General features: G+C 28.6%; 3 protein-coding genes across 4 annotated transcripts; all 3 read left to right on the top strand.

Annotated features, from left to right (window-relative positions):
* Positions 1-752: 752 nt before the first annotated feature.
* LOC108724112 (uncharacterized) lies at positions 753-11358 on the top strand. Its single transcript, XM_018450286.1, has 5 exons — positions 753-1185; positions 7452-7776; positions 9275-9508; positions 9704-9945; positions 10952-11358. The coding sequence occupies exons 1-5, from the start codon at positions 1140-1142 to the stop codon at positions 11176-11178; spliced, it is 1074 nt and encodes a 357-aa protein (XP_018305788.1). The 5' UTR covers positions 753-1139; the 3' UTR covers positions 11179-11358.
* Positions 11359-13027: 1669 nt separating this feature from the next.
* LOC108724101 (uncharacterized) lies at positions 13028-15006 on the top strand. The gene is made up of 3 exons (XM_018450275.1): positions 13028-13262; positions 13739-14598; positions 14670-15006. Exons 1-3 carry the CDS (start codon positions 13167-13169, stop codon positions 15004-15006), a joined length of 1293 nt encoding a protein of 430 aa, XP_018305777.1. The 5' UTR covers positions 13028-13166.
* Positions 15007-17626: 2620 nt separating this feature from the next.
* On the top strand, positions 17627-23516 carry LOC108724114 (uncharacterized). 2 transcript variants are annotated; one of them, XM_018450290.1, is made up of 6 exons: positions 17627-17684; positions 18810-19180; positions 19636-19906; positions 20335-20604; positions 21666-21919; positions 23324-23516. In XM_018450290.1, exons 2-6 carry the CDS (start codon positions 18924-18926, stop codon positions 23409-23411), a joined length of 1140 nt encoding a protein of 379 aa, XP_018305792.1. In that variant the 5' UTR covers positions 17627-17684; positions 18810-18923; the 3' UTR covers positions 23412-23516. The 2 variants fall into 2 exon arrangements, with proteins under 2 accessions (XP_018305792.1, XP_018305791.1); XM_018450289.1 differs by lacking the exon at positions 17627-17684 and having other exon boundaries at positions 18769-19180.
* The last annotated feature ends 2036 nt before the right edge of the window (positions 23517-25552 follow it).

Here is a 25552-nt window from a genome sequence, read left to right as displayed (position 1 = left end):
GCTGCGTAAAAATATTCCACATTGAGAAGAACCAAGCAAAGCAGGACTTTCCCTTTCCAGTCTATGCCAAACGAGGCGTGCAATTGACTCTCACCAGCTAGACGCATCGTACATTCTCATGAAGCAAAGTCAGTTTTGTCGACCATCTGCCACTGATCAATTTGAAACAGTGACGCGGGCTTTTCCGGTGACAAATAGTATAATTTGCGCGAGCGTCGTTAGTGCGGTGGACGCAAGTGTAAAGATGCAATCGTCTTCCCTTCGAGGAATTGAAAGTGATGAAAATGTCACGAAATTAGGAACAATTCGCGAGTGCATCCGGGCGACTGTTACATTCGATCAGGAAGATCTTTCGTTTCTCAATGTGAAAGCGACGTGATATCACGCGTCGCTCTTACTTTGCGCATTCGAAAATAGATTTGGACACGCATTATATAACGCAAAAACAAATAATGTTGCATTTGCACGTCGCGCTATAACGAGTGTGTTAAAATAAATGATTAGAAGAACACTGTTGCGCAGTCTTAATCATCTTTTCTATTTTATTTTCCTTTTCCTCATGCAGCACGCCACGGAACTTTAACATGTAACTTTCAAAACTTTGACAAACTAAACTTACGTTACAAGTGAATTTTATCATGTGATTTAAAATATGTAAATTGCGATAGTTAAAAATATAATTTTAAAAATTAAAGATATCAGAGCGATGATTCAGAGAGTTAAAAAGAGAAAGAGACAAGAAGGAGGAAACAGAAAAAGAGAAAAAGATGATTAACGAAAAGAAAATCCAACGCATCTCTTTTTGGAATAATAGGGAATACTACTTCCGTTGCAAAACTATGGCTTGCTCAAGTAGAAAAGTATCGCCGATGTTCCGATTTGGAAAGGAAAAAGTAAGATGTGGAAGGGGCTCCTTTCTCCAGAAGATGTGCGAACAAGTTCCTGTAGTAAACCAGAATACAGTCAGTGCGGTTGAAACATTCGCGGTATATACATCTCACACGCAGGACCACGCTTTAAATATCATCTTGACTAGTTTTGTTCGTCAGTGCTGTCATTTCCTTCGAATCAAATTGCTTGCCTTTACAGGTGGATCATTGTTATTTATTTATAACGCAGTGCTCTGATGTGGACGTAAAATGACCAAAATGATTAACGATTTTTCGAATAATAGTGCCCTGACAGGTCAGTATTTTGCACGAAAGAGATGTAGTTTTCTTTCACTCAATTGTAATATAAACTAGTTAATCAGATCTGTTAATTTAAATTAACTTGTCTGGTGTTTTAATTTAGATATCATTATATGTATAATATAAATGAATTTATTTTTTAAATAAATTTTTTTCTATTGTACAATGTATCTTAATATTATAGATCTTAACATTAATAAGTTCATTGATAAATAGAACCTAAAATTAATGTTTTTTTGTATCAAAACTAGTAAAAGCGAATAATTTCGTATTCTGGAAGTTTATCTATAAGAGCTTTTTCCGATCATTAGTGATAAATCTTGAGTCAAAATTCCAAAATTCAAAATAGTAGATCCAATATAGCGGCCAAAAAATATATAAAGTTGTTGTTGTGACCGAGAGGTTACTCACTTACGAAATCAACGAGAAATATAGTAAATGAGGCAGTCAAGCATTCCTCATTAAAATCAAGAAATCATTTGAAATCAAACAAAAAAGCATCGTCGTATGCTCGGTTGCGCGTCTCGACTTTCTTTCGGAAAACATATGGAATCACTTTGAAATCACGTTGAAATACAAGAAATAAGAAATCACTTTCGTAAGTGAGTACCTCCTCGGTTGTAATATTTTATTTTCACTCATATATGAATCATTACAGTAAACTGATTAATAAAGTTTTTCTATGCTGAAAACTATCTAAAAAAGCTGCCAAGTTAAAAGTTTCCCATCCGTAAATAATGATAATTATAAAGATTTTTTATTTTGACTGGTAAACAACATTAACTAAATTTTAAAAAAAAAGTTCCAACAATTTTTAAAATTGAAATTTTTTAATCAAATAGTGTTGACATTAAATTAAACTTACACAAGTTTCTAAAAAAAATTGAATAAAAATACTGTAAATTAAATTTATATTTCATGATCCAGATAATAATTTTTTTATTATATTAAAATTTGTAAGCATAAAATAAACTATATAAAAATATACATTTGATTGTATTTATAAATTTAATAAATATAAACATTTATTAATTTGCATTTGACGTATCAAAAGTTTTCTTTAATATTTTATTATTTTGTGAATTTAAAATATGTATAAAATTTTACTGCTTTTATTAATATTTTGACAAACAATGCTAAAAAAGTAATTTTTTGTTTAATTTTATCTTAGTACAACAACAAAATTACAAAAATATAATATAAAATAATAAGAATAAGAAAAATAATAAAAAATAATGTAAATGAATAATTACTTTTTAAGTAATATGGTATTTTAAGTAATATTGGCATAATGGTAACGAGTTACTTTTAAACGAAATAGAATACTTTTTTTTATTTTATTTATTCTTATTCATTTTCAATTTCGCTTATAATTATTACTTAAAAAAAGTAAATTTTCATACATATTTGCACTTAAAGTATAATACTAAATAAGTATAATACTAAAAATAATATTAAGTATTTTCAATACTATAAGAAACTCTAAAATAATGTATTACACTAAATAAATTTTGGCTATATATACATATACTGGAATACATTTATATATAAGACAGACATTAGAAAACTGTAAGAAATGCAAAATATATGTAAATAAATATAATAAAATATAATTAAAGAGCAATGTATACATATACATATAAAAATATTATAGTAAAATATGCAGTATACAGTATATTGTGCATATTACAAGTAACAGCTAGTGATGGGTAAAATACTCTTAAAATCTATCTAGATACAGATATAGTTACATTTATCTAAATACAGATATAGATACACATATTAAAATGTATATATGTACAGATATCAGATACTTTGAAAGTATTTTCAGATACATTTTAAATACTCTTACATTAATTTTATTGTAATAATGGTAATGTGTAAAAAATGTATTAATTATTAAATGAATCACATATTCATTCATTTTTGTTACATTAGATAATTGAAAAAATTTATAATTATCGTAAAACGATTTAGAATAAGAATTATAAGACGATATTATTCATCATTATTGATCATAGTTTTATAAACTAAAAATGTTTCAAACATTGTGTTTCCAGCTTAACTATACATGCGTTAGGAATTCCACAATCTAAGATCACTGATTGCATTCAGCAGACAAAGCAGTTGTGTAACTGTAAAATTCTTTAACATGACTGATTTTGTATTTAGATTCAGTGAGGAACTAAGGGAAAGACTAATCATGTTATAGAATTTTGCAACAGCAAAGCTGCTTTTTTTCTGCGGAATGGGATCAATCAACAATCATACACAAAATGGAACTACTGGATGTGACTACGCTGAGGAAATGTATCTGAAAAATGCATTTGAAAAAAATCAGTTCAGATGCTGTGTTTTTTTATCTAGATACAGATACAAATACTCGAATTTGAATGTACCTCAGATACAGGTTAGATACACAAAATGTATCTTTATGCAAGTATCTAGATACATGTATAGAGATACTACCCAACACTGGTAACAGCATACGTACTTCTTCAAGGACACGCTCTCAATGAAACATACGAGAATTTCACAATGTTTAGAAATCATAGGTATTTACAATGTCTATAGAGCTTTCATATATTGAGGTATACATTATATAATATTTCTATCTCGAAACATATTAAAGAAGAATGTTAAGTGATGGCACGCGGCGACAATATTACATTTATATATTAATGAAAGTTTCTTATCAATAATAATTAGATTCTCAAAATGTTAATAAAATTTTAAAAGTTATACTTTTATTTGAACAATGCATAATTTGTATTATTAACTGTAAAAAAATAATCAGAAAGATGGTATAAATTTTTATGATTTGTGATCAAAAGTTAATTAAATAATATAATCGGGAGATTTCAAAAAATACATACTATTAATATAATTATTTATAGAATTTTCCAAATATAATAATTTTGAACCAGAAATAAGAATCGTTTTATATAAAAATAAAGTATTAGAAAGCATCATCTTACAAAAAAGATGAGATATAAGCAATAATGTTGCTTACAAAAGCCTGAATCCTTTTACAATTAATATAAATTAAGTAATAATGATAGTAATAATAAAACATATGCGCAAATACAGAAATTATGGGTAAATATTGTAACAAGAAGATTGTGGATACAATTATTGTAAATAATAATGCTAATTGTAAAAATATAATAATAAAATATGTGAAAATATAAAACTTTGCATAAATAATGTAAAAAGTAATAATATTAAATTTAATTATATAAGTAAAAGAAATCTTATAATAATAATAATAATAAAAATATATTGATAATATAAAGCAGAGATAGTGAAAAAAGTTTAAATTTTCTTTTTTATTGTTATTCAGCACTAATGAGAAAATAAATATGTCTAAAGAAAATGTGAAGAGAATGTTGTGACCTCGACTTAGATTTGCCATTTATACTTCTTGCTGCAGTATTTACCGTATTAGAAGAAATAGCATTAATGTAAGAACTGACCGATTAAACAACTTTTTATCATCAAATTTTCACTTTTTGAAACTTCCATAAAGACATCAATTAATAAGCTCTAATTTGTCTAATTAATCTATAAAAAAAAGTCTACATAACACTTTTTAATTAAAACTTATTATTTGAGATCAGTAGGAATTATTTGAAAGTTACAGGGTACCTTTAATAAAGATTATTGTTATTGTATATGTATAAAGTTTATTGTATATTTAATTCCATGTTAAAAAGAAATTAAAATAATTGACTTTAAAAATATATCAAGTAAAAATACTGTATAAATCTTACGTTGCAATCTTTTCATAAAATAAGGTATTATGCAAGTTTAATAGATAAATACTTTAAATAATATTTTAAAAGATTTTTATTTAACTAATGTATTAAGAAGTAGTTCAGTCTTAGACCACTTCCTAAGCAAAATTAACAAGTCACGGTAACATCAAAATAATGACATTAAAATGAACCGTGAATGATTGAAAAGTAACTTTTAGTGATCATTTTAAAGTCATTTTAACATCATTATTTGAAGTCATAATGATTTGTATTCTGCTGAGATTAAATCCTTTAACTCAGTGAGAAATAACAATGGAATCAATGTCGAATCGACATCGATTCGACATCGATTCCATTGTCATTTCTCACTGGGAATGCTTCGAATGTTTAGAATAAGAAAAAAGCACACTTGAGCGCCGTATCTATTTAAAAAAAAATTCTTTAAAAAAAAAATAATATAATGGTACATCTTAAATGGTATTCCTTAACATAATCTCTTTGTCTCTATTTATTTCTAATGTCTTTAGCATCTCTCTTGCATGCGCATTATTATGCCGCAACTCGTTTTAATTTTTTTGCAAACATGTTTCTTTACAAACAATTGTAATTAAACCAATATACACAGTACACTACACCCTATAATAAATCTTGATTCTGCTATCTGTTTACAATTCTTAATCTATGATTTATTTATCCTTTTTTAAATAAGATTCTTTTCTAGATTTTTTATCTACAATTAGTTATTATCCTACTATTATCTACAACCGTATCTAAACAGATCATTATATCATATATTAATCCTCAACTATCATTATCTAAATATTATTATCTCAGTTATTATCCAAACAGATCATTATATGTATTCACTCTTTCTTTCTTTTTAAAAACTTCATTAGTTAATTTTTAAATATCAGATCACGACGTGTTATTGGCTATTATTTAAAAAATGTCACTTCTTTTATTTATACATAGATCCCTCTCAATTCAATCTCCTCAAAGTCCAGTTCTCATCAACTGCTCGTAGAGAACAAACTTTTAACTTAATTTGCTTGCATTTTATCGAATAAAACATGGTTAAATAGATAGTTTCCTATTTCAATATTTTAAAATATTAAAATGCATCTTGCTTGTAATAGCACATTGTTTCCCATTATGCGTATTTACTGAAAAACAGTTCGCGAATTGTATTAGCTAAATATTTGCAAATACTCGATTTGTTCGTCGTTTTTAGAATATCCTTTTAATTTCATGTTTTCATATTAGAAAGTTTTATTGTATTTTTTTTTAATTTCAAGTCTTTTTTGAATCCTTGCCTTTATCAATGCCTTATTAATATATACTGTTTCAATAAAACCGACAAACAAAGGTAAAAAGTGCGTAACTATATTAATCGTTATGATCCAAATACGTAAATAAAAATTATTTATTATATATATATGTATATATAAAATATTTTGAAAATAAATATTGGTCATCTCGAGGGTATTGTGACCAAATAAAGTCGATCATAATTAAAAACAATATACCACAAAATGATCATTGCAGTGATACGATCCTTCATTTAATTCTTCTCACGTATTCTGACGTACGTAATGTGCATCAATAGTGTCTTGTATGTTTTGTATATTTGATTGAATACACTGTGCGATCTCAGTCTTTTATACAATTTAAAAATTTTTGTAATCTATTTATTTAAATTATCCCGCTTTATACTCTACATATACATATAAATGATAATGTTATTAATATTAAATATTTTTAATTATTAGTATAAAATACAATTACGATTATGAACTCATTAATTATTTTTGTCACATCAATAGGTCGATTAGCTCATATTATTATCAATTGTTATGTGAACGCCTTGTCAATATAAATTACATAGGACATATATTATGTGAAATTGTTAAAACTCACGAAATTTTCCAAATTTCATTCACGTTCGCACGCACAGATGTTAACGTTGATTTGGGCATTTATACATGCGAAACATGTACGATCAGTTCTTACGATTGCTCGCACGACAGCATTACATGTGTCCTCTTGTTCTGTGCGAAGCATATATGGTTTTGGAAATTCCCAATTGTGCTGCACAATGGGTGATTTGAGCAAAGATTCCTTTTAGAGCATCATTTTAGTCGAAAAAATATGGAGTTGACGATAAAAAGAAAAATTAACATAAAAATTCGAAGCAACAAAATATGATTTTAATCTTTAGAAAGAATACTTTAAAGATATTTTTTTTAAATAATTCATCAAGGTATCCTTTTCAAACATTCTTTAAGAAAAAATAAACATTCTAAATGAATAAATAATAGTAATCTAAATAATTTCTATCTACAAAAAGGACATATTAAATTAAAAAAATAAATATTAAGGATGTAAAATAAATAATTTGAGCTTATCTGCTAAAGATGTTATATTATTACATTACATAAATAAAATTCTGAAAAGCGAATTTTCTAAATTGTTTACAATTTTATTTAAAAATTCGAATTTTCAGATGAAGTGGAAAAACGACTGCAAATTATTCTCAACGAAGGCCCTAAAAATATAATGGACTTCAACAACATGAAACCAGAAATACCGCCCTTTTATGATGAGAAGAAATTTCGGTTGGGACAGCAAACCTTTCATAATAATTTGTTCTCCATGATGATTGCAAAACTTTGCGGCCTTGTGTCCCTTCTAGCTATTTCAACCATATTGGATGTAGTTATGTTTACCAAAAAAAGCGGTACTCCTTGTTTGGCGTATCGCAGATATGCAGAGACGGTGCTTCATACATGTGTATGGCATGAAAAGGATCCCAACGGCAAACCAAATGAGTAAGATTCAAATAAAAGAAAACAAAAATATTATTATATTTAAAAAATACTGCGAAAGAAACAGTACCTAAAATCTTAAGAATGAAAGTAGCATTAAAAAGTATTGAAAAGTTGAGCCTAACATAGAAAATATAACTATATATAACATAGAAATAAGTATTTTTTCGGTCAAATTCGGTTTTATTTTTCAACATAGTTTCCTTTTAAGTAGATACACTTTTCCCAGCGATGCTCCTATCTCTTCAATCTATTCAAATAATAGTTGGCGTCTTGCTCTGCAAAATAGGCTTCTACGGATGTAATCCATTGTTTTGACTGTTTTTTCGTCTCAGGAGTGAAGTAGTGGATCCAAGTTTCATTAATAGTTATTAATCAATAACTATTAATAATGTTATTAATATCAATTGTATATATATATTATATATTATATACAATATTATATAATATATAGATTTTATATATTATATATATAATATTTTTTGTATTTTTGATAAATGTACTTATAAGCAAACATTTGGGACTTATGAAGTCCCCTTTATCACCGGTCATATATATCTTGTTATGCAAGATTTGAAAAGTTAGGTTTTTGAGAGAGTTGATCTGCCGATTTCTTTCTATTTTAAATACGTGGATAACATTGTCACTGCTTTTTCCATTTCAGCTGTTGACACATTATTTAAACAATTTAATTCTTTTCGTGGAAGATTCCAATTTACAATTGAAATTGATAACAGGGAGATTAAAGAAACAGGGAGATAAAGACTTAAGATTCTTGAACACTACCATTTTAATAACATATAATATTTTAATAATATATTTGACAACAAATATATTTACCGCTTCCTTACATCATTGTAAAATGATCGAATGTTTCGGTTTACTTAAGTCTTCTTCAGCGATATCATTATTCAGTGATATTTTTTTGTTTACATGTGCTTAGTATTAGTATCCACAGAAATTTTTCGGTATGCAGTGAGTAAGACTTTTTCTAATTAACATGATTGAGGAGTGTAAAACTAATTTGAAAATTAGATCTTGTTAGACATTTTACTTCTCAATTATGATAATTAAAAAAGATCTTAACTTATTACATACTAAGAAATTTCTTTGGATACTGAGCACATGTAAATTAAAAAATGTTATTGATATTACTAAAGATGACTTAAAAGAAGTCGAAACGTCCGATCATCTTGTAATGATATAAGGAAGTTGAAAATTATTTTACATTGTTTTTTATTTCGCACTGTTACTGTGCTGTTTATTAACTCTTTTTTACCCTTATAATTGAAATACATTGTAAATAATTGTGTTAATTTGTTTTCAATATTAATTAATATATATAATAATATATGTAAAATAATTCATATATTAATTACATATAGTTATTTAAAAAAATTCTTATTATGCATTAGAACATAATACAAAAAATTTAATTTTTATTTCCGCAGTGTACGTATCATGTACACATTTGCTTATTATACATATATAATAATTATAGATTTTTAAAATCCCTAAAAATTGTACGTCGAAAGCACTGTATTGCGTTCAGAAGAAGCACCGAGGCTGGAGTTCATAAACCAACGCAATTGGATATGGCACTCGCCCAGTTTGGATTTATCGGATTTATTATCGTGAGTGAGAAATACCTAGGAATAAGTGCCACTCCTGAGGAAATGGAAGGTGTAATACATCTCTGGAGGGTCATTGGTAGTATGCTTGGGATGGACGACAAGTTTGTACCCACATATTTATCTTCTGTTGCATGTAGTAGTGTTTATTATTATTTGTTTGATTTGTTCTCTGAGCCTAATTTTATTTCAGTTCTGTTTAAATATTTTAGTGAAATAGTTTATCAAAGACATATTTAAATTCTTGATCAAATATGCACTCAAATCCATTTACATAATTTAAGAAAATTTGTTTGTAGATTCAATATCTGCGCGGGTACTCTGGAAGAAACTCGTGCTCTTTGTCAAAGGATACTAGAAGAGGTTTTCGTTCCTCGCCTAGCAAATAGAAATAAGAACGAACATTTTGATCAGATGGGTACTGTGCTGTTGCAGAGTCTCTGGCCCATCAGTTTTGGTATTGAACCACTAGCGTTCACTGCCTTCACACTTCATTTGGCTTCTTCGACTACGCGCAACAATAATCATTCCATCGAAATAGGTAATTTAATAAGAGTAAACTCTTCACACGAAACTGATAAAAATTAAAAACTACAATATATGACTAGTAAAAACGCAATTTTTTAACGTAGTTAAAATAAGTTTTTTCAACATATTTAGATTCTTTAGAAATATTTTTTTAGGTTTTCTTTTTGGCCGATATAGTTCAAGTAAACTGTATTAATTTTGAACGTAAGAGACTACATATGTATTTATGTACATATCATTATATATGTATTTACATACGATAAATAATATATACATCAATAAGACGGTGATAATATAGACCTTGTAGGCATATTAGCGTTATTCACAATGGCCCTAATATGCCAATACACACGCCTTGTTATAATGACATTTGTTACAATGTATTTCTATTTTCGAGCATTTCGAAACATTTGGAAAATAAGCATTTAATTATATCTGCTTCTTGATTTCTTTAAACTTGAGCATATTATTATTACATGCATATTATGTATATTTGAGTGTATTTTGTTCATTATTTAACATTTTATTCAGCTGTACATATTTCGAGTTATGCAGAGTTAAACAATAACATGGCATTTTACTAATGCAGCTCATTGCTCAAGCGTATTGATATTGATAATACGGTCTCTTTTTCGAGATTTTCATATCAAAGTTTTAGATGTACAAATAATCCGTTATTTTTTTTATAATATGAAATTTAGTATCCATTGTCAAAACATATCGACATAATTTAGTCATGAAAATAATCCTTATTATTTTGACTACTTTTTTCCACTTTTTAGGCAAGTTATAGATTCCGGCTCAATAGAAAGCTTGATCTCTACTTGCAGTAAATTCATCAAGTCATTTTCTTACTTCTTCGATATTTCTAAATTTTTTTGTCAGACGAAGCATGTTATTTCGATCGGTATAAGTGTTGCTTGCCCGTTAAACTTGCCGAGATTAAAATTAATCTACATTGGTAGAGAAACAGATCAAACAGGTTTAAATCATTTATATATATAATAATATATTTTCAGATACTTCATCTATGCCGTTTTACAGCTGGTATCTGTTCAACATGCAATACTTTGTGTTGAAATACTTATTGCGACCTGATGCTTGGTGGTCTCCATTCTTTCGTGCAATTTTTAATAGTTTTATGCGTTTGTCAATTTCTCGTATAAAAAATTTTTCTTATACGGCTTATTGGAAATTCGGGAAAGAATACGCAAAAGTCAACATATTTAATTATCGTTTAGATTGAGAATTTAATCGAAGAACATAAGATATCAGATTAAGATGTGATTCAGTAAAAGAAAAATCTATATAAAGGCGATTATGCATGCATAATTAATTCGTCATTACATGTGCCTGTACCAAATATTAATTTGCCGCGAAGTGAAATATTCTTACAAAGAAAAAGAAGACAAAATAATATGCATGCAATCATGTTAGGCAAAAATTATTGATTTTGAAAAAAATAAACAATATTTCATTTCGCGATTTTATAGAATAAGTTTAAATGTGGCGTTCATCAACATAGCTAATAAAACATATATTATAATAAAACTAGTGTAATTACAATAATTATAATAATTCTAGTTAATTACTATTTTAGAGCTTTTAATCTATAATCCGAAAATGAAAGAAATATTCAAAGTAATGCTTAATTGATGATTAGTAATGTTAGAATGATTTCCAGATAATATAAATATTATATGCTTATAAATATATTTTTATATTTGTATATTACCTGCGCTTTCTTATGCTATAAATCATTGTTTTTAGAATGAAAAATTCGTTTGAGCTTCCGAACTTGTAATATAAGTAGGGTAAGTGATCCAACAATGAACCATGTAAATTTCAGAGGTTTATACCTCTCTCATTTATTGAGTTGAAGATCTGAGTTTTGGCATACAATTTATGTTTTAGTTGGCTGCGCATACTGTAAACAATAACTCTTAAGTTATTTAAATTTAGCCAAACAATTTCGATTATTTCAAAAAATGGGAAGTGGTTCATTGTGTATAAGGAGTGTGTACATACACACACAATGAACCATGCTATTTTTAATAATGAACCGAATGTTATATACTGTGAATTGTTGGAATTATTTTAGTTTTGTTATATTTTAACATGTTTATTTAGAAAATAGATAATTATGAGATGATAAGGATTCACGAGGCCGACCGCCGCGTTTTTCTGCCAGATTCTTTCGTTTTGAGTAAAAACGCGAATGAATATATTAAGATTTTAGATGAAAGGGGAGAAGGTCCGTATTCTAAATAATTACCACAATGAATTATTATTTTGAAGGTTATCGTAAAAAAGGTTATGTTCCATGGTTCATTGTTCACTATCAGAGACCTATACCGGTAACGAAGTACCGAAATAATATTGATACTCTTTCTGTTTTTTTTTCATACCGGTATGGCAAACCGAAATGATAAAATACTGGTAAAATATGATACCGATATGGATATATATCGATTCAAATACCGGTATAATACCAGTTTTATATTGATATCAGCATTATTAAATCAGAAATCTATACCGGTAACGAAGTACCGAAATAATATTGATATTCTTTCTGTTTTTTTTTCATACCGGTATGGCAAACCGAAATGATAAAATACTGGTAAAATATGATACCGATATGGATATATATCGATTCGAATAATATCGGTTTTATATTAGCGTTATTAAATAATAATACTATTTATTTATTGTCTCGGATTAGTTCAAGTAAGGATCAAATTCATATAAAATTGTTTGATTTTCAAAATAAAATAATTATTATGATTCGAGGGATAATTTGTCACTTTGTAAAATTTGTGTTTACAATGATAAAAAAGTGTCAGTTTAGTGTACAAATATATAGTGTTTACAAATAATACAAATTAAAAACTGGTGACTCCGGCTAAGTACGAATTGTATGAGTTAATCCAGTATAGTGATGGACTTGGCAGGATTTCTCGGCAAACTTCAAGGTTCACGCTTACTGCTTCCCCGTTACCACTCGAAAAAACGCGAACGTTCAGAATTAAGAAGTTTGTCGGATTGTATTTGATCATAGGCATGCTTTTTTTTCCTAAATCTGATCAGTTGCGTGAGTAACCTTAAAGTTTAATAAACCTTCGTTTACTTGTCTGATTTTGGCAAATTGGTTCATTTTGCTTCAATTGGTTGTAATTGTCTTAAAGGTCTTTTATATCGACGGTTAAGTGAAATTGTCTGAATCAGCAGAACGTAATGGGTCGACCAAAAGTGAATGCTGTCCACGGCTATTTTGTTTATGACAGAATCGCGAGAACGTCCAACTGCTCAATTTGTAAAATAGATGTGAAAGTAAGGGTACATAACGAATTATCGTACATCGTATACCTCAGAATGATAACTACCCTGATAGCAAAATGTTAACAATTTGAGGTCAAATTGACAGCAAACTTGATCAGATTTGGATTATGAAATTATAGACATCTGTGTCCGCATTTGTCTATGGATCTGTCGACAAAGCCTGCTAACAGGCTATGTCAGCAGATTGGTGGTAGAAACCGAGCAGAATCTGCTTGTATCAGGTTCTGATTCTCTCAATTTATTCTCAATCTGCCATCAGGTTTTGCAGGACTTTGTTCAATTTCTGGTACTAATCTGCTGACATTATAGCATGTCTAGCAAGTTTTGTCATATTTCTGACAATATCAGATAATACAAACTCTGTGCACAATTTGTTGTCTTTCTGCAATCAAAAATTGATAGCACTCTGCTCAAAATCTGTCTCCGCAGGTTTCGTTATCAAATATTAACAAATATGATTTGTACAGGGCAACCATGTGACAAACCTGCTATCCCACCTCTCGAAATATCACGGAAATAAATATACTACTGTTATGATGAAAAATGAGCAATACAAACGTGAGTCTTCCCAAGATACGTCCTCCTGTTTTGATGATCCATCAGATGCAAGCCCCAGGAAATGCGTACGTGAAGAGCGAGTCGTACACGAATGTGTGGATCTTGTCACTGTGCACGGACGACCTTTTGCTCTGATGGATGATATAGCATTCAAGAACATTATTAAGATGATACCTCCAGGTTCTGGCACAAACAAAATTATTATCGTCAATGCCGTAAAAATAAAAAAAGCTGTCACTGAGCGGACACGATCCATTCGTGATATAATTGCCAAAGAAGTTGAAAGTAAATTAGTAAGCTTAAAAGTTGATTGCGCTTATACATGCATGGACCGCTCCTTTTTAGATGTAAATTTACAGTACATATACAACAAGAAAATAGTGTTAAAAACTCTTGCCGTTGTGGAAATGACAGAACGTCATACAGCGGAAGCTCTTAAATTAGAAATATTGAGCATATTGAATATGTATGGCATATCTATCCATCAACTTTACACCATAACAACAGATAACGCGTCCAATATGCAAAAAATGATAAAATTGTTGGGTAGCCAGCAGTTCGTAGATATTATTCAAGAGGAGGATGTTACAGAACATTCTGATGAAGACGATGCGGACGCACACATGATAACATGGAATGAATCAGATGATTTTTCTGATATAGTTTTGTCAGAACCGTATGAATTTTCCGCTGATGCGGAAGGTTCTTCTGACACAGAAATGAATGTGAGAAACTACGCTGGTCATCCCGTAGTAATAAGTTCTCCTGAGTACAGTGTACGATCAATAAGCTGTGAGGCGCACATTTTACAGTTGGTCATATAGGTGATACTTTCAAAAGTTGCGCTCTGGGAGAAACAATTGAGAATGCACGTAAATTAGTGAAAAAATTACAAACGCCGACATTAAAAGGGATGCTAAAAGCAATGAAGCGACGTAAACCAATAATTGATTGCGTGACTCGGTGGAACTCAACAGTTGATATGTTGGAGCGGTTACTGGAGCCCCGTGATATCTGCGAGGCCAATGAAGAGCTTCATATGCCACAAGTAGCATGGACAAAGATTAAAAGTATTGTCCAAACTCTTACGCCATGCAGAATAGCCACTAAAAACCTACAAAGAGAGCATTTTGGAGCTTTGGGAAAACAAAAAATTGACGATGCCAGAACTGTATGAGCTCTCAAAGATTATTTTAGCCGCTCCGGCTACACAGATCAGCGTGGAACGTCTATTCTCCGCTTTAAAATTCATTCTATCCCCGCTAAGATCTAATCTTTCAAAAGAATTAGTCAATGACATCCTCGTAGTCCGTTGCAACCATTTCTAAAATTTTGCCACTATATAATTAAGATATCTAGGACAGAGAGAATTAATATTCTATATTATAAACTACTTTCCAATTATATATTATAAACTATTACTTCTATGTTATATGTTATAATTATTATTCTATGATACATATATTCCCTGTTACATTCTATTCTTATAAACTACATTTTAATAAAATTGATTTCGCTAAAAAATTGATTCATGTGACTACTTCTAAAAATTTGGCATTATAATAATATAGGAATTAATATCGGTATTATAACGGTATTCGATAACCATAACAATATATGAAATTATTTCAATACTGAAATTATTTCGGTATAGCCGATTACGATATTCCACTATTTCGATATTCAGTTTTGTAACTGTAATAGCGTTACCAGTAAATTAAACGGTATTGGGTCTCTGTTCTCTACATCAAAATGATTTATTGTAGACCATCTAACCTTTTCCATAATAATCTCCAAAATAATGTGGTAAAATAATACAACAGAAAAAAAGTTGCTTACAGAATAATAAAGCCAAATGTGCGCACAAAACTATTGCACAATGAAAAAAAATGATAGCTATAATATAACAACAAAAACATAAAAAATGCGTAAAACTTACGAAAAAAATTTACTTTGCAACCCAAAATTCTTGAAATGTGATATTACATGGCCATCCTTGGCGCGATTTGCCAGCCGACTGGGGAGCCGAGGAGGGGTTCAAATGCAAGTCGCATTTACGAAATATCGCAATGGTTCATAGTGTACTACTGATTCATTGTTAGACTACCTACTCTACTTGAATGGAATATCTATTCTATTAACTGCATACATATATTTTAGCTTTTCACATTTTGCACATTTCGATAATATCTCACATGGCACATTCGAATAAAGATTTGAACACGCATTATATAATGCAAAATAAATAATGTTGCATTTATATGTCACGTAACATGCGCCTTATAAGCATATTTTGGCGTTATACATAATGATATTAATACGCCAATACACAATAGCCTTATTATTATATGCGGTATTTATTATAAGGCATTTTTATTCTTAAGCGTTTTGAAACATTTTGAAGTACATTTTAGCATTTAATTATATAAGCATATTTCTTGATTCTACTTAAACTTGAGCGGATTATTACACGAATATATTATATATTCATATAAATATATATACATATATATAAGTATATTTGAATCAATATAAGTATCTTTTTGCTATTTAATATTTTTTCGGCTGTACCCATTTTGAGTTATGTAAAGTTAAAGTATAACAAGGCAGTCTTCTAATCGTATTGATCATTGATTATATGTATAATAAGTATTAATAAGTGTATGGACTACTAGTTGCTGTATTCACATTGGTTATAAAAAAAATAACGACTGAAGTAAAAAGATATCACTAATCAAAAACTAAAAATTAGATATAGTCTGTGTATATTTGCTAGTATTCTAATGAAAGTTATAAAAGTGATTACTGTAAAAGAAAAACTTTGAAAAAATCAATCAATATCTATGTGTTCCTTTAAAAAATTAATATATTTGATTTTGTTATAGATATAAAAAGTTGTAATAGCATGCGTTATATAAATAAAAAAACGATCCATGGATAAGTTTTTTAAATACGTTGATGTGAGAAATTAATTTAAATATTAAGATTATTCTATTTAGGAATATATTAATAATAATGTTAAGAGGAGAGAATGGAGAAACTGCGAACATCTAAGGGAAAAGTTAAATAACGACGATTATTTATTAAGTAATAGATACCGTCGTCAAAATTTGCGTACCACGTCAGGATTTTTGTGAAATTAGGATATAATAATACCCTGGAGTAATAGATAATAAAAAATTTTTGGCATATTTCTAATTTACTAAAAATTCAGATGGAAATTATGATGACATATTTAATAATTTAATTTATATACAAAATGTAAATTAAACAATTCTATTATAACAATATTTTTGTAAGTAAAAATGTAAATTATATACATGATATTTTTATTTACAAAACATATTGTTAAATTTACATTTGTTTAATTTACATTCTGTATAACTTGGAAATGCACATATATATATTCTATTTTGTAAAATCTAAAACTTGTTATAAAATATATATTATCTAACAAATACGCGACGTCACTTCAAATTCGCCCAGCATGCATGAAACGTGTTAATACGAGATACATTTATACATTCTCATTATTATTCATCATAAGTTTGCTTAAACTTCTGAAATCATACTATAAGTACTTTAATAGATTCAAAATATTCTATTTATACATGTATTTTAGCTGTAAATCGAACAATAAATTAATTAATATTTTATGTAATATTCACATTTTGCATCTTTTTTAATCTCGAGATATCGACCAAGCGACAATGTAGTGCGCATCACCTTATAGACGTGATCTTCACGTTATACATTTTATTATATTTTATATGAATATAATCATAACCAAAACAACATACAAATTCAATTTGAAGATTCAAGACATTATCTCATTTTAGTGCACGATGTTTATCGGTAAGTTTTTATCTGAATGTTCTTAAAGAACAGAAGATCAATTGTCTTAAATAATTTCATAATTTATCTTGACTTTCAATCGCTACGCTGATTATTCAATTCATGTTGTTCAACATTAAACATTAATAAAGTATTAAAATGTGATATATTGAGCGAAATATTATAATTAAGTCTAAATCTGCATACACAATTCTACATATCATACTTCGATATATTATTTTTTGTATTAAGTAAAAAATAGATTTCTTTTTTAAATTGTATAATCCTTGTATAATAATTGATGTAATAAAGGATAATGATATTATTATTATATAATATTAAAAAGGAGAATACAACTTTTTTCTTAATCGTTTTATTTCTACCGGGAATTGTTTTATTTCTCTATTTTTAAATTCTCCTCCTTTGTATTATGTTGAATCATTTTTTAAATTATTGACAAATATTTATTAATTGATAAAATCATGATTAAATATACAAATGAGGCTTATCAGAAATGGAAATTTCTCGCTATCAATAAGCAGTATTTCTAGACAATATTTTGAGACGAATGTATGGTATATAATTTACGCAATTGTGTGGTAATGACTTTAGGACACGTGTAATATATATACATGCAAACGCGACCTATTTGCACGACACGTCAATTATAGCCCCTTCGCGTGTAATTGTATCTCGTCAAAACAATTTTTTTCTTTACATACCTCTTCCGGTATGTGTAACAATGATGAGTAATAAACGGTGTACATGCGGCAGTTGCAATGCGTCCGTGACAATTCGACATTGCAAAATAATGTCATGTACAAAGGTATCAGCGTCAAATAGTGACAAGCAGTGGAATAAAAGAATATCATTTCGTAATTGTTAATTTTAAACAATTACTATTTATTTACACACAGGAGTCTTGTTTTTTCAGTTAAATACACATATAAAATGTTACACGTGTCTAGTTGTAGACAAATTTTACAATATAGCAGGAACAATGTATATATAAAATTATATTAAATGCCATAAATTTTCCAGAATGTTTTCAGTTAACTTGATTAATAATTAACTTAAAAATTATTTCGTCGATACAGTAATAATTCACTCTGTCTGAACGTATCTAATTATATTTGAATTTTTTAGGTACGTTTTGTAGCTATTATTTTACACGCGAGACACTTAGAGGGAGAAAAAATAACATAACAAAACGGAATTATCCATAAAATAAAAATAGGCGCGGCGTCGTGCAACCATTGAATGACAGAAAACGGTCACAGCCTGGTTTACCGCAAAAGAGTACGTTGCACCTGCGAATGGGAGGTAAAGTTCGGTTACGGCGTAGCTTTCACGCTGGCCATCTTCGAGGCGAAGCGTCTCCTCGTGATCGCCTTGGAGATATTTGCGGAATGGCAGGTGATCCGTATCGCAGGTGGCTTCCAGCCGGTCGTCCTTGCCTTGGTAGACGTGGCTCTGGGATTGCCGTGCGCCCTTATCACCGTACGCGCTATACGCAGGTAATGCTCGTCTACTCGCAAGGATGAATGAATGAGTGAGACGTGCGCTTGAAAATATAACATATTTATTAATAATGTGATTAAAAAATCTCTACGATAATATATAATTGTTTTTCTAATTGATCCTTCTTCGATTAGAAAGTCAAAGATAATACACAAAAAGCACAGGTTATAGTTAAAATATAAATACCTTCGAGTTGTATGTTGAAGATGAATCAATCAGAAAAACAATTACGTATCGCAATCGTTTATTAATTATTATATTATTGATCACATAAGATATAAAATATGTTACTTTATATTATATTGTTAATTATATAAAATTATATTAATTAATAATAATTAGAAATAAAAATAAAATTATATTAACTAATTAGATTTTTTTATTACAACAATTTTTATTACTCTTTTTAACATTTTTTTGCGTATAATTTGTGATGGATACGTTCTTGCAGGCGCAAATCGAATCTTCATTCAAAGACTAGGCAGGTGCTAAAGTGTCTTTTGATAATGATAATTACATGTATTGCTATGAACACAACGACATTAGCTTTGATAGGATATCACATCAGTGTAAGACAAGAAACTTTAATCGATATTTTCAACGCTTCCATGCATCTGTATGCCACTGCTGCGTCACATAAATACGCGATTGACGAGATTCAATTTGTGTTGCAATGTTGCGGTCACTCCTCTTATACTGATTGGTTTCTCTTCGACTGGCAGGTAATTTTCCAATATTACACGTCAGCCTCGTTTGCAGATAACGAAAACATTTGAGAAGATTCTTCGAATGATAATGAATAAACCGACTGTTTTTATTAATTCGTCGAATGATGATGAATAAACAGTCTGTTTTTTATTGATTTACTGTCTATGTCGCGAAATGTTCCAAAATAATATTTGTCTCGTTATTTAATTTTTTCTTAAAAGTTGAAAATTTTTGCTGATAAGTATATGTATATTTACAGTGATGCGCGTATTTTGTAATTTACTGTTTCATTTCTATTATATTTTTGATAATACATTTTTTTAAGATACACATATATGTATAAAGAGTTTTTTTTTTCACTAGAGAGATAAGAGAGAAAAAAGAGATTAATAAAAAAATATGTATATATTATATATAACATTTACAATATATTTTTGACAAGAAAGTAGATTACGCATCTCGAGAGGAAATGGCGCAACAAAACAGAATTTCGGACGAAGACTATAGAGGTCTTGGAGTTCCTTTTAGCTGCTGCAACTTGCGCGCTGCGGCACCTTGCATGCACTTAGAGATGACAGATGACAAAACAATAAATGTGAATGGCTGTGTAGAAATCATCAGTCCCATTCTTCTTAGAATCGTCATAGTCGCTTACGTTATGACTATTACTTTGATCATTATACAAGTGCTATTGGCCTTTTTAATTACTAGAGTATGTTTATCTTGTATAATCTGACTTATGCTAAGCTTCTAAAATAAAAGTTACATCACAGTGTTATTATTATATAGCAGAACATTATTTTTTTTCACTAACAGAAAATTTAATTTATATTCTATATTTTAATGATACTCTATTGAAAATTTGCTACCATCATCAAACATTTATCTCAATGAAATATTCATGATTGAAAATTTATCATTTGAAATGAATTATTCAATTATTCAAATTATATAAGGTGAGTCATTTAACTTGACCACCTAAAATATTTCATTTGTTTTTAATGATACAAAATAATTTAAATAATATCAGAGGAAAACATTATTTATTTGAAAAAGACATATATTATAATAAGTAAAAAATTTTCTTAAGGTCACATTTTTGTAAAGTAGGTATTAAAATAGTATTATCAAGAAATAAATTACATAAAGTTTACAAGATATATTGATACTTATTATACTTTATTTTGACATATTTTAACATAAAGTATAAATTATTCTTCGCAAATTATTTTTTTATGGCCATCTTAAAACTTTTATACATAAAATAATGAGATGAATCAATTGGTGTAAAGAATACATACAATAGTTGCTTTTCAAAAAAGATATGTAATTGAATATTGCAAATTGTACAATTCTTTTGTTTAATTACTATGTATTTTTTTTAGATTAATTATACCTTTACACCAATACTAATTTATATATTTCATTTCTTAACATTTAATTTTAATACTTTTATGTGCAGAATAATTATATTATGAAAAATTATATTATGAAAAAAAATCATATAATTCTATTTTTAAAAATAATAATAACTTTGAAATCTCAAAAATATGTCCTTGAGAAAATTATTTTCTTATCATAATATTCAAAACCTTTTAAACAAATGATATTTTTTTGTATTGTCAAAAACAGATGAGATATTGTAGGTAGTCAAATTAGGTAACTCACTTTATATACAATACGTACGTCAAACTAAACCCTTGTAAAACATCTCAAATTACCATAATAATTTAAGGAACGCTATTGTCTATCTAACATTTCACATTCTCACAGATGATCTATAGATGTGTCCCTCTGCGAACGTCCTTTCCTCAGGTAAGATGTTCCACTGCGCCATTCACTATTATGAACGCATCGTCAAGGACCTACGTGCCACGACTTTTTTCACTTAAGAAATCCGTTCGGCGCAAAAAATCGAATATGCATTATTGTCCATTGATGACTAAAGATGTTTTTATCAAGGAGAACCGGAAAAGTAGATCGTCTAAGGTCAGATGCAGATATCCCATTTTGAATCATGGAAATCAGTAAGTGGTAGTAGAGAGATATAAATAGAGAGAGAGAGAGAGAGAGAGAGAGAGAGAGAGAGAGAGAGAGAGAGAATAGGTTGAATTTTTTTTAATTGACTTTTTTAAATTATTTGTTGTTTTGTATGTATTTGCATTTTATAATTATTTTTTAGTACTTTAACATTTAATCACAATTAAGTCAAATGTTGAATTAACTATCTACAAATTTTTAAAAGATTTAAAAATATCTTTCAATATAAAATTTTGTAATAAAAATATGTGCGTGTGTGTGTAATAATAATAAAATAACTGGATTCTATAAGACCTAGTACCAAATATGCCTTACTCGCTGCATTTGTGTAATTACGTAGGCTGCGTTCCGTTATTCACTGAGAGAACTGAAAATCTGTAATTTACATTATATTATATATACTACGTAATTTCAGTACTCGCAGTGAATAATGAAAAGCATCAGCTATAGTGAATTTAACAGATAGCACTGGTAAGTCGTGCAGATTGTCCGTCTGACTCGATTGCATCAGTTTATTGATAAGTTTGTTCATTCCGTTATTGTCAATAAAGGAAAATGCCAAACATCGTGGTCATAATGTAATATTTCGTATCGTAGGTAAGTAATTGCTTTTTCTATAACTACCAAGAGATAGGTTATTAACTTTCGTAGTTCATTTTATTGTAACTCTGTATAATTTATATTTTATAATACTGTATTTAATTTATATTTTTGTTGTAACGTTTAGTTTATCATCAAAAAGAGAAAGTTTTGTAAAATAGAACCAGTATGGCCAATTTAGGCATACTGAGTGTATACACACAGATTGTACCGTTATCTTGATATATGTTATTCCAGACCACGGATTCTAATTCATCTGTTAAATATTGTCATTATGGAAATAAATAAATAACATAAGTATAATAGATAAGTCGATTAAAAAAAATAGTTCATTTTGAGTATTCTCACATGTCAATAAACTTATAATCTCATAAAAGTTTTATAAAAAGTCTTAAAAATTTTATAAAACATTTTATTTTCCATTTTTTTAAACATTTTTTTTATGAAAAGGAGAGGAACATATATTTAGATCATACTCGTATAAATGTGCTACTTCTTCTTAAACTTTTCACTACATCCATGTCAATATTTGAAAATGTTTTTTTAATAAAATTTTTTTAGAAATGGTTCTTCCTTTGAATCTGACCATCAGTTTTCAATTTTGAACTTAGCAAAAAATTAGAAAAAATTGAAAAATTTAGTTAATATAGGCTCCGGTTATTTTACAAAATGTTATAAAATCTCATAGTAAAAATGACTTTTTGTGTAAATAAATATCATAGACTTGACTGATAAAATTACCGTTTGAATAAACAAAAATGAAAGTAATAGTATGATGCTTTGTTTAATAGTACTTGGGACGTGGCAAAGATTAAACCGAGCGTTCACGAAGAGCATAAAATATCCGTGGAATGTCGTCGTAACAAATGTGCGCGTTGAAGCCACTTTGCACTAATGAACCATAGCTCTCCAGAGCGATTAAAACGGCGGCTATCTTTCGAACAAACTACGTATCACAACGGTTGCAAAACGCTAATTGCTATGATTAGAGGTAAGTCGTATCAATGGTTGGATGATGAGTAATCTAGTGGGAGATAAGTGAATTTCCTATCTGAATTATCGATGCTGAAAGTCGAGACATTAGAAATTCAGTGTAGTTGAAAAAATCGAATGGTAACGAAGAGCGCTTTCGTTAATGTTATTCAAGTACTTATTATATAATTTTGATGTAGCTTCGATTTCATCATGCAATTTTATTATATACACTTTAGTTAATGCGTCACGATATGTTTTAATGATAAATTTATATAATATAAGTTCGTTACAATTGTGATACATGATTTTTTTCTTTCTTATGATATTCAATGATCATGATTATTCTAATTGTTATTTCATGTCAATGTATTGACAATTTTAGAGATGCAATAAAATGTTCAAGACTGTGTGCAAGCGACTTCAAAGCGGTTCGTGGTATTTGACACACGTTAATCTCGCGTGCTCCTTTCTGGGCTTCTTCTGTAGACCGACGACTGTAATAGAACTGGTGACGTTCCATGAGCGAACTCATGTTCCTCTTACTGCATTTGATCTGCACTTTCGCAAGCTGAAAATACAGTCCTGGAGGAATCCGAAAAGTCTCCCGAACGAGGTTTATAGTTCACGACGAGAATACTATTAGCTCGAATGCTATTAGTTTTGATTACTCGAGAAAAGAATATCTATTTCGGTCTATTTAAGATTTAGATCATACGTATGTATATTGTCATTGTGTGCGTGTATGAAATGAATTAAATACAAAATAAACAATACGGACATTATAAAAATAATCTTTTTTTTTTTGAAGACATGAAAATAATAACAAAACGTCATGTTTCACAATACTTTCGTACTGAATGTGTTTTAAAGAAACAAACAAATACATGTTGATCTCACGCAGAATTTTCTTTTTTCTTTGTCGGTTAAGGAGGTTCTTACATTTGATAAAATATAAGACAAGTCTGATACATATATGATACATATATGATATAAATCATACATATAAATCATACATATATGATATTTATAATCGACAATCTAAAAAAAATCGCATTGATTTTTATCGCAACGTTTCGAAGATATGTATGGGATTTTACGATATACAAAATTTTATTCCGTAGACATTTTGTTTCTCGCTTTGAGACATTATTTACATATAAGACAAAAATTTCAAAAATGTTATAATTACAAAGTAAACATTTAAGTTCATTCTGGTATAGTTTCACTTAAATTGATTATACAATTTGAGAGAAATTTATATTCTTCGATGAAAAAAGCCAGAATATTTGTTAAATGGACGACGCGTATACATATAATTACGCGTATTATTATACTTATAGAAATATTAATATTAAACTTAATAGCTTTTAAATTTATGTCATATAATAATTGCGATGATACATCATTTGTATATTTTGCCGCGTGTACATATGTAGATATTATTTTGAAAGGAAATACATAATCTCAATGATATATGTAGAGGAGAAGATGGTATTATGACCAGTGTATATATATTGTGGTCTCCCTTAATATCTCCGCTATTATATAGCGAATCCTAATGATTACTTATGGAATTATTAGTTCAGTAGCTCGCTGTTACATCATGATACTAATATTACCAATACTCAATAACCAGCACTTATTATAACGCATTTTTACTTTCAAGTATTTAGAAACGTTTCTGAGGTACACTTTAGCATTTAATTACACCTATTTCTCCCCTCATTTTTTTTAAACTTGAGCATATTATCACATGAATATATGTATTTTTGAATGTATTTGCTATTTAACATTTTATTTGACTGTATATATTTTGAGTTATGCAAATTTAAACAATACCATGGCATTTTGTTAATGTGATCCTCTATGGATATTGGATTATTCATGACCTCTTTTTTGAGGTTTTCATATCAAAATAATTATTTGATAATCGGTTGTAGCGATCCTGTTAATCTATAGCTTTTTTTATATTATCTGAAAAAAAAAGATTGGCTGCTGCAGCAAATTAGATGGTAAAATAAGGCATAGCATTTTTAATTGGCTGC

The sequence above is a fragment of the Mycetomoellerius zeteki genome, unplaced genomic scaffold, assembly GCF_001594055.1.
Source record: "Mycetomoellerius zeteki isolate Tzet28-1 unplaced genomic scaffold, Tzet1.0 scaffold275, whole genome shotgun sequence".
NCBI lineage: Eukaryota > Metazoa > Arthropoda > Insecta > Hymenoptera > Formicidae > Mycetomoellerius > Mycetomoellerius zeteki.
Note: the sequence above shows the minus strand (reverse complement) of the source record. Positions and strands in the feature narration are given on the sequence as shown.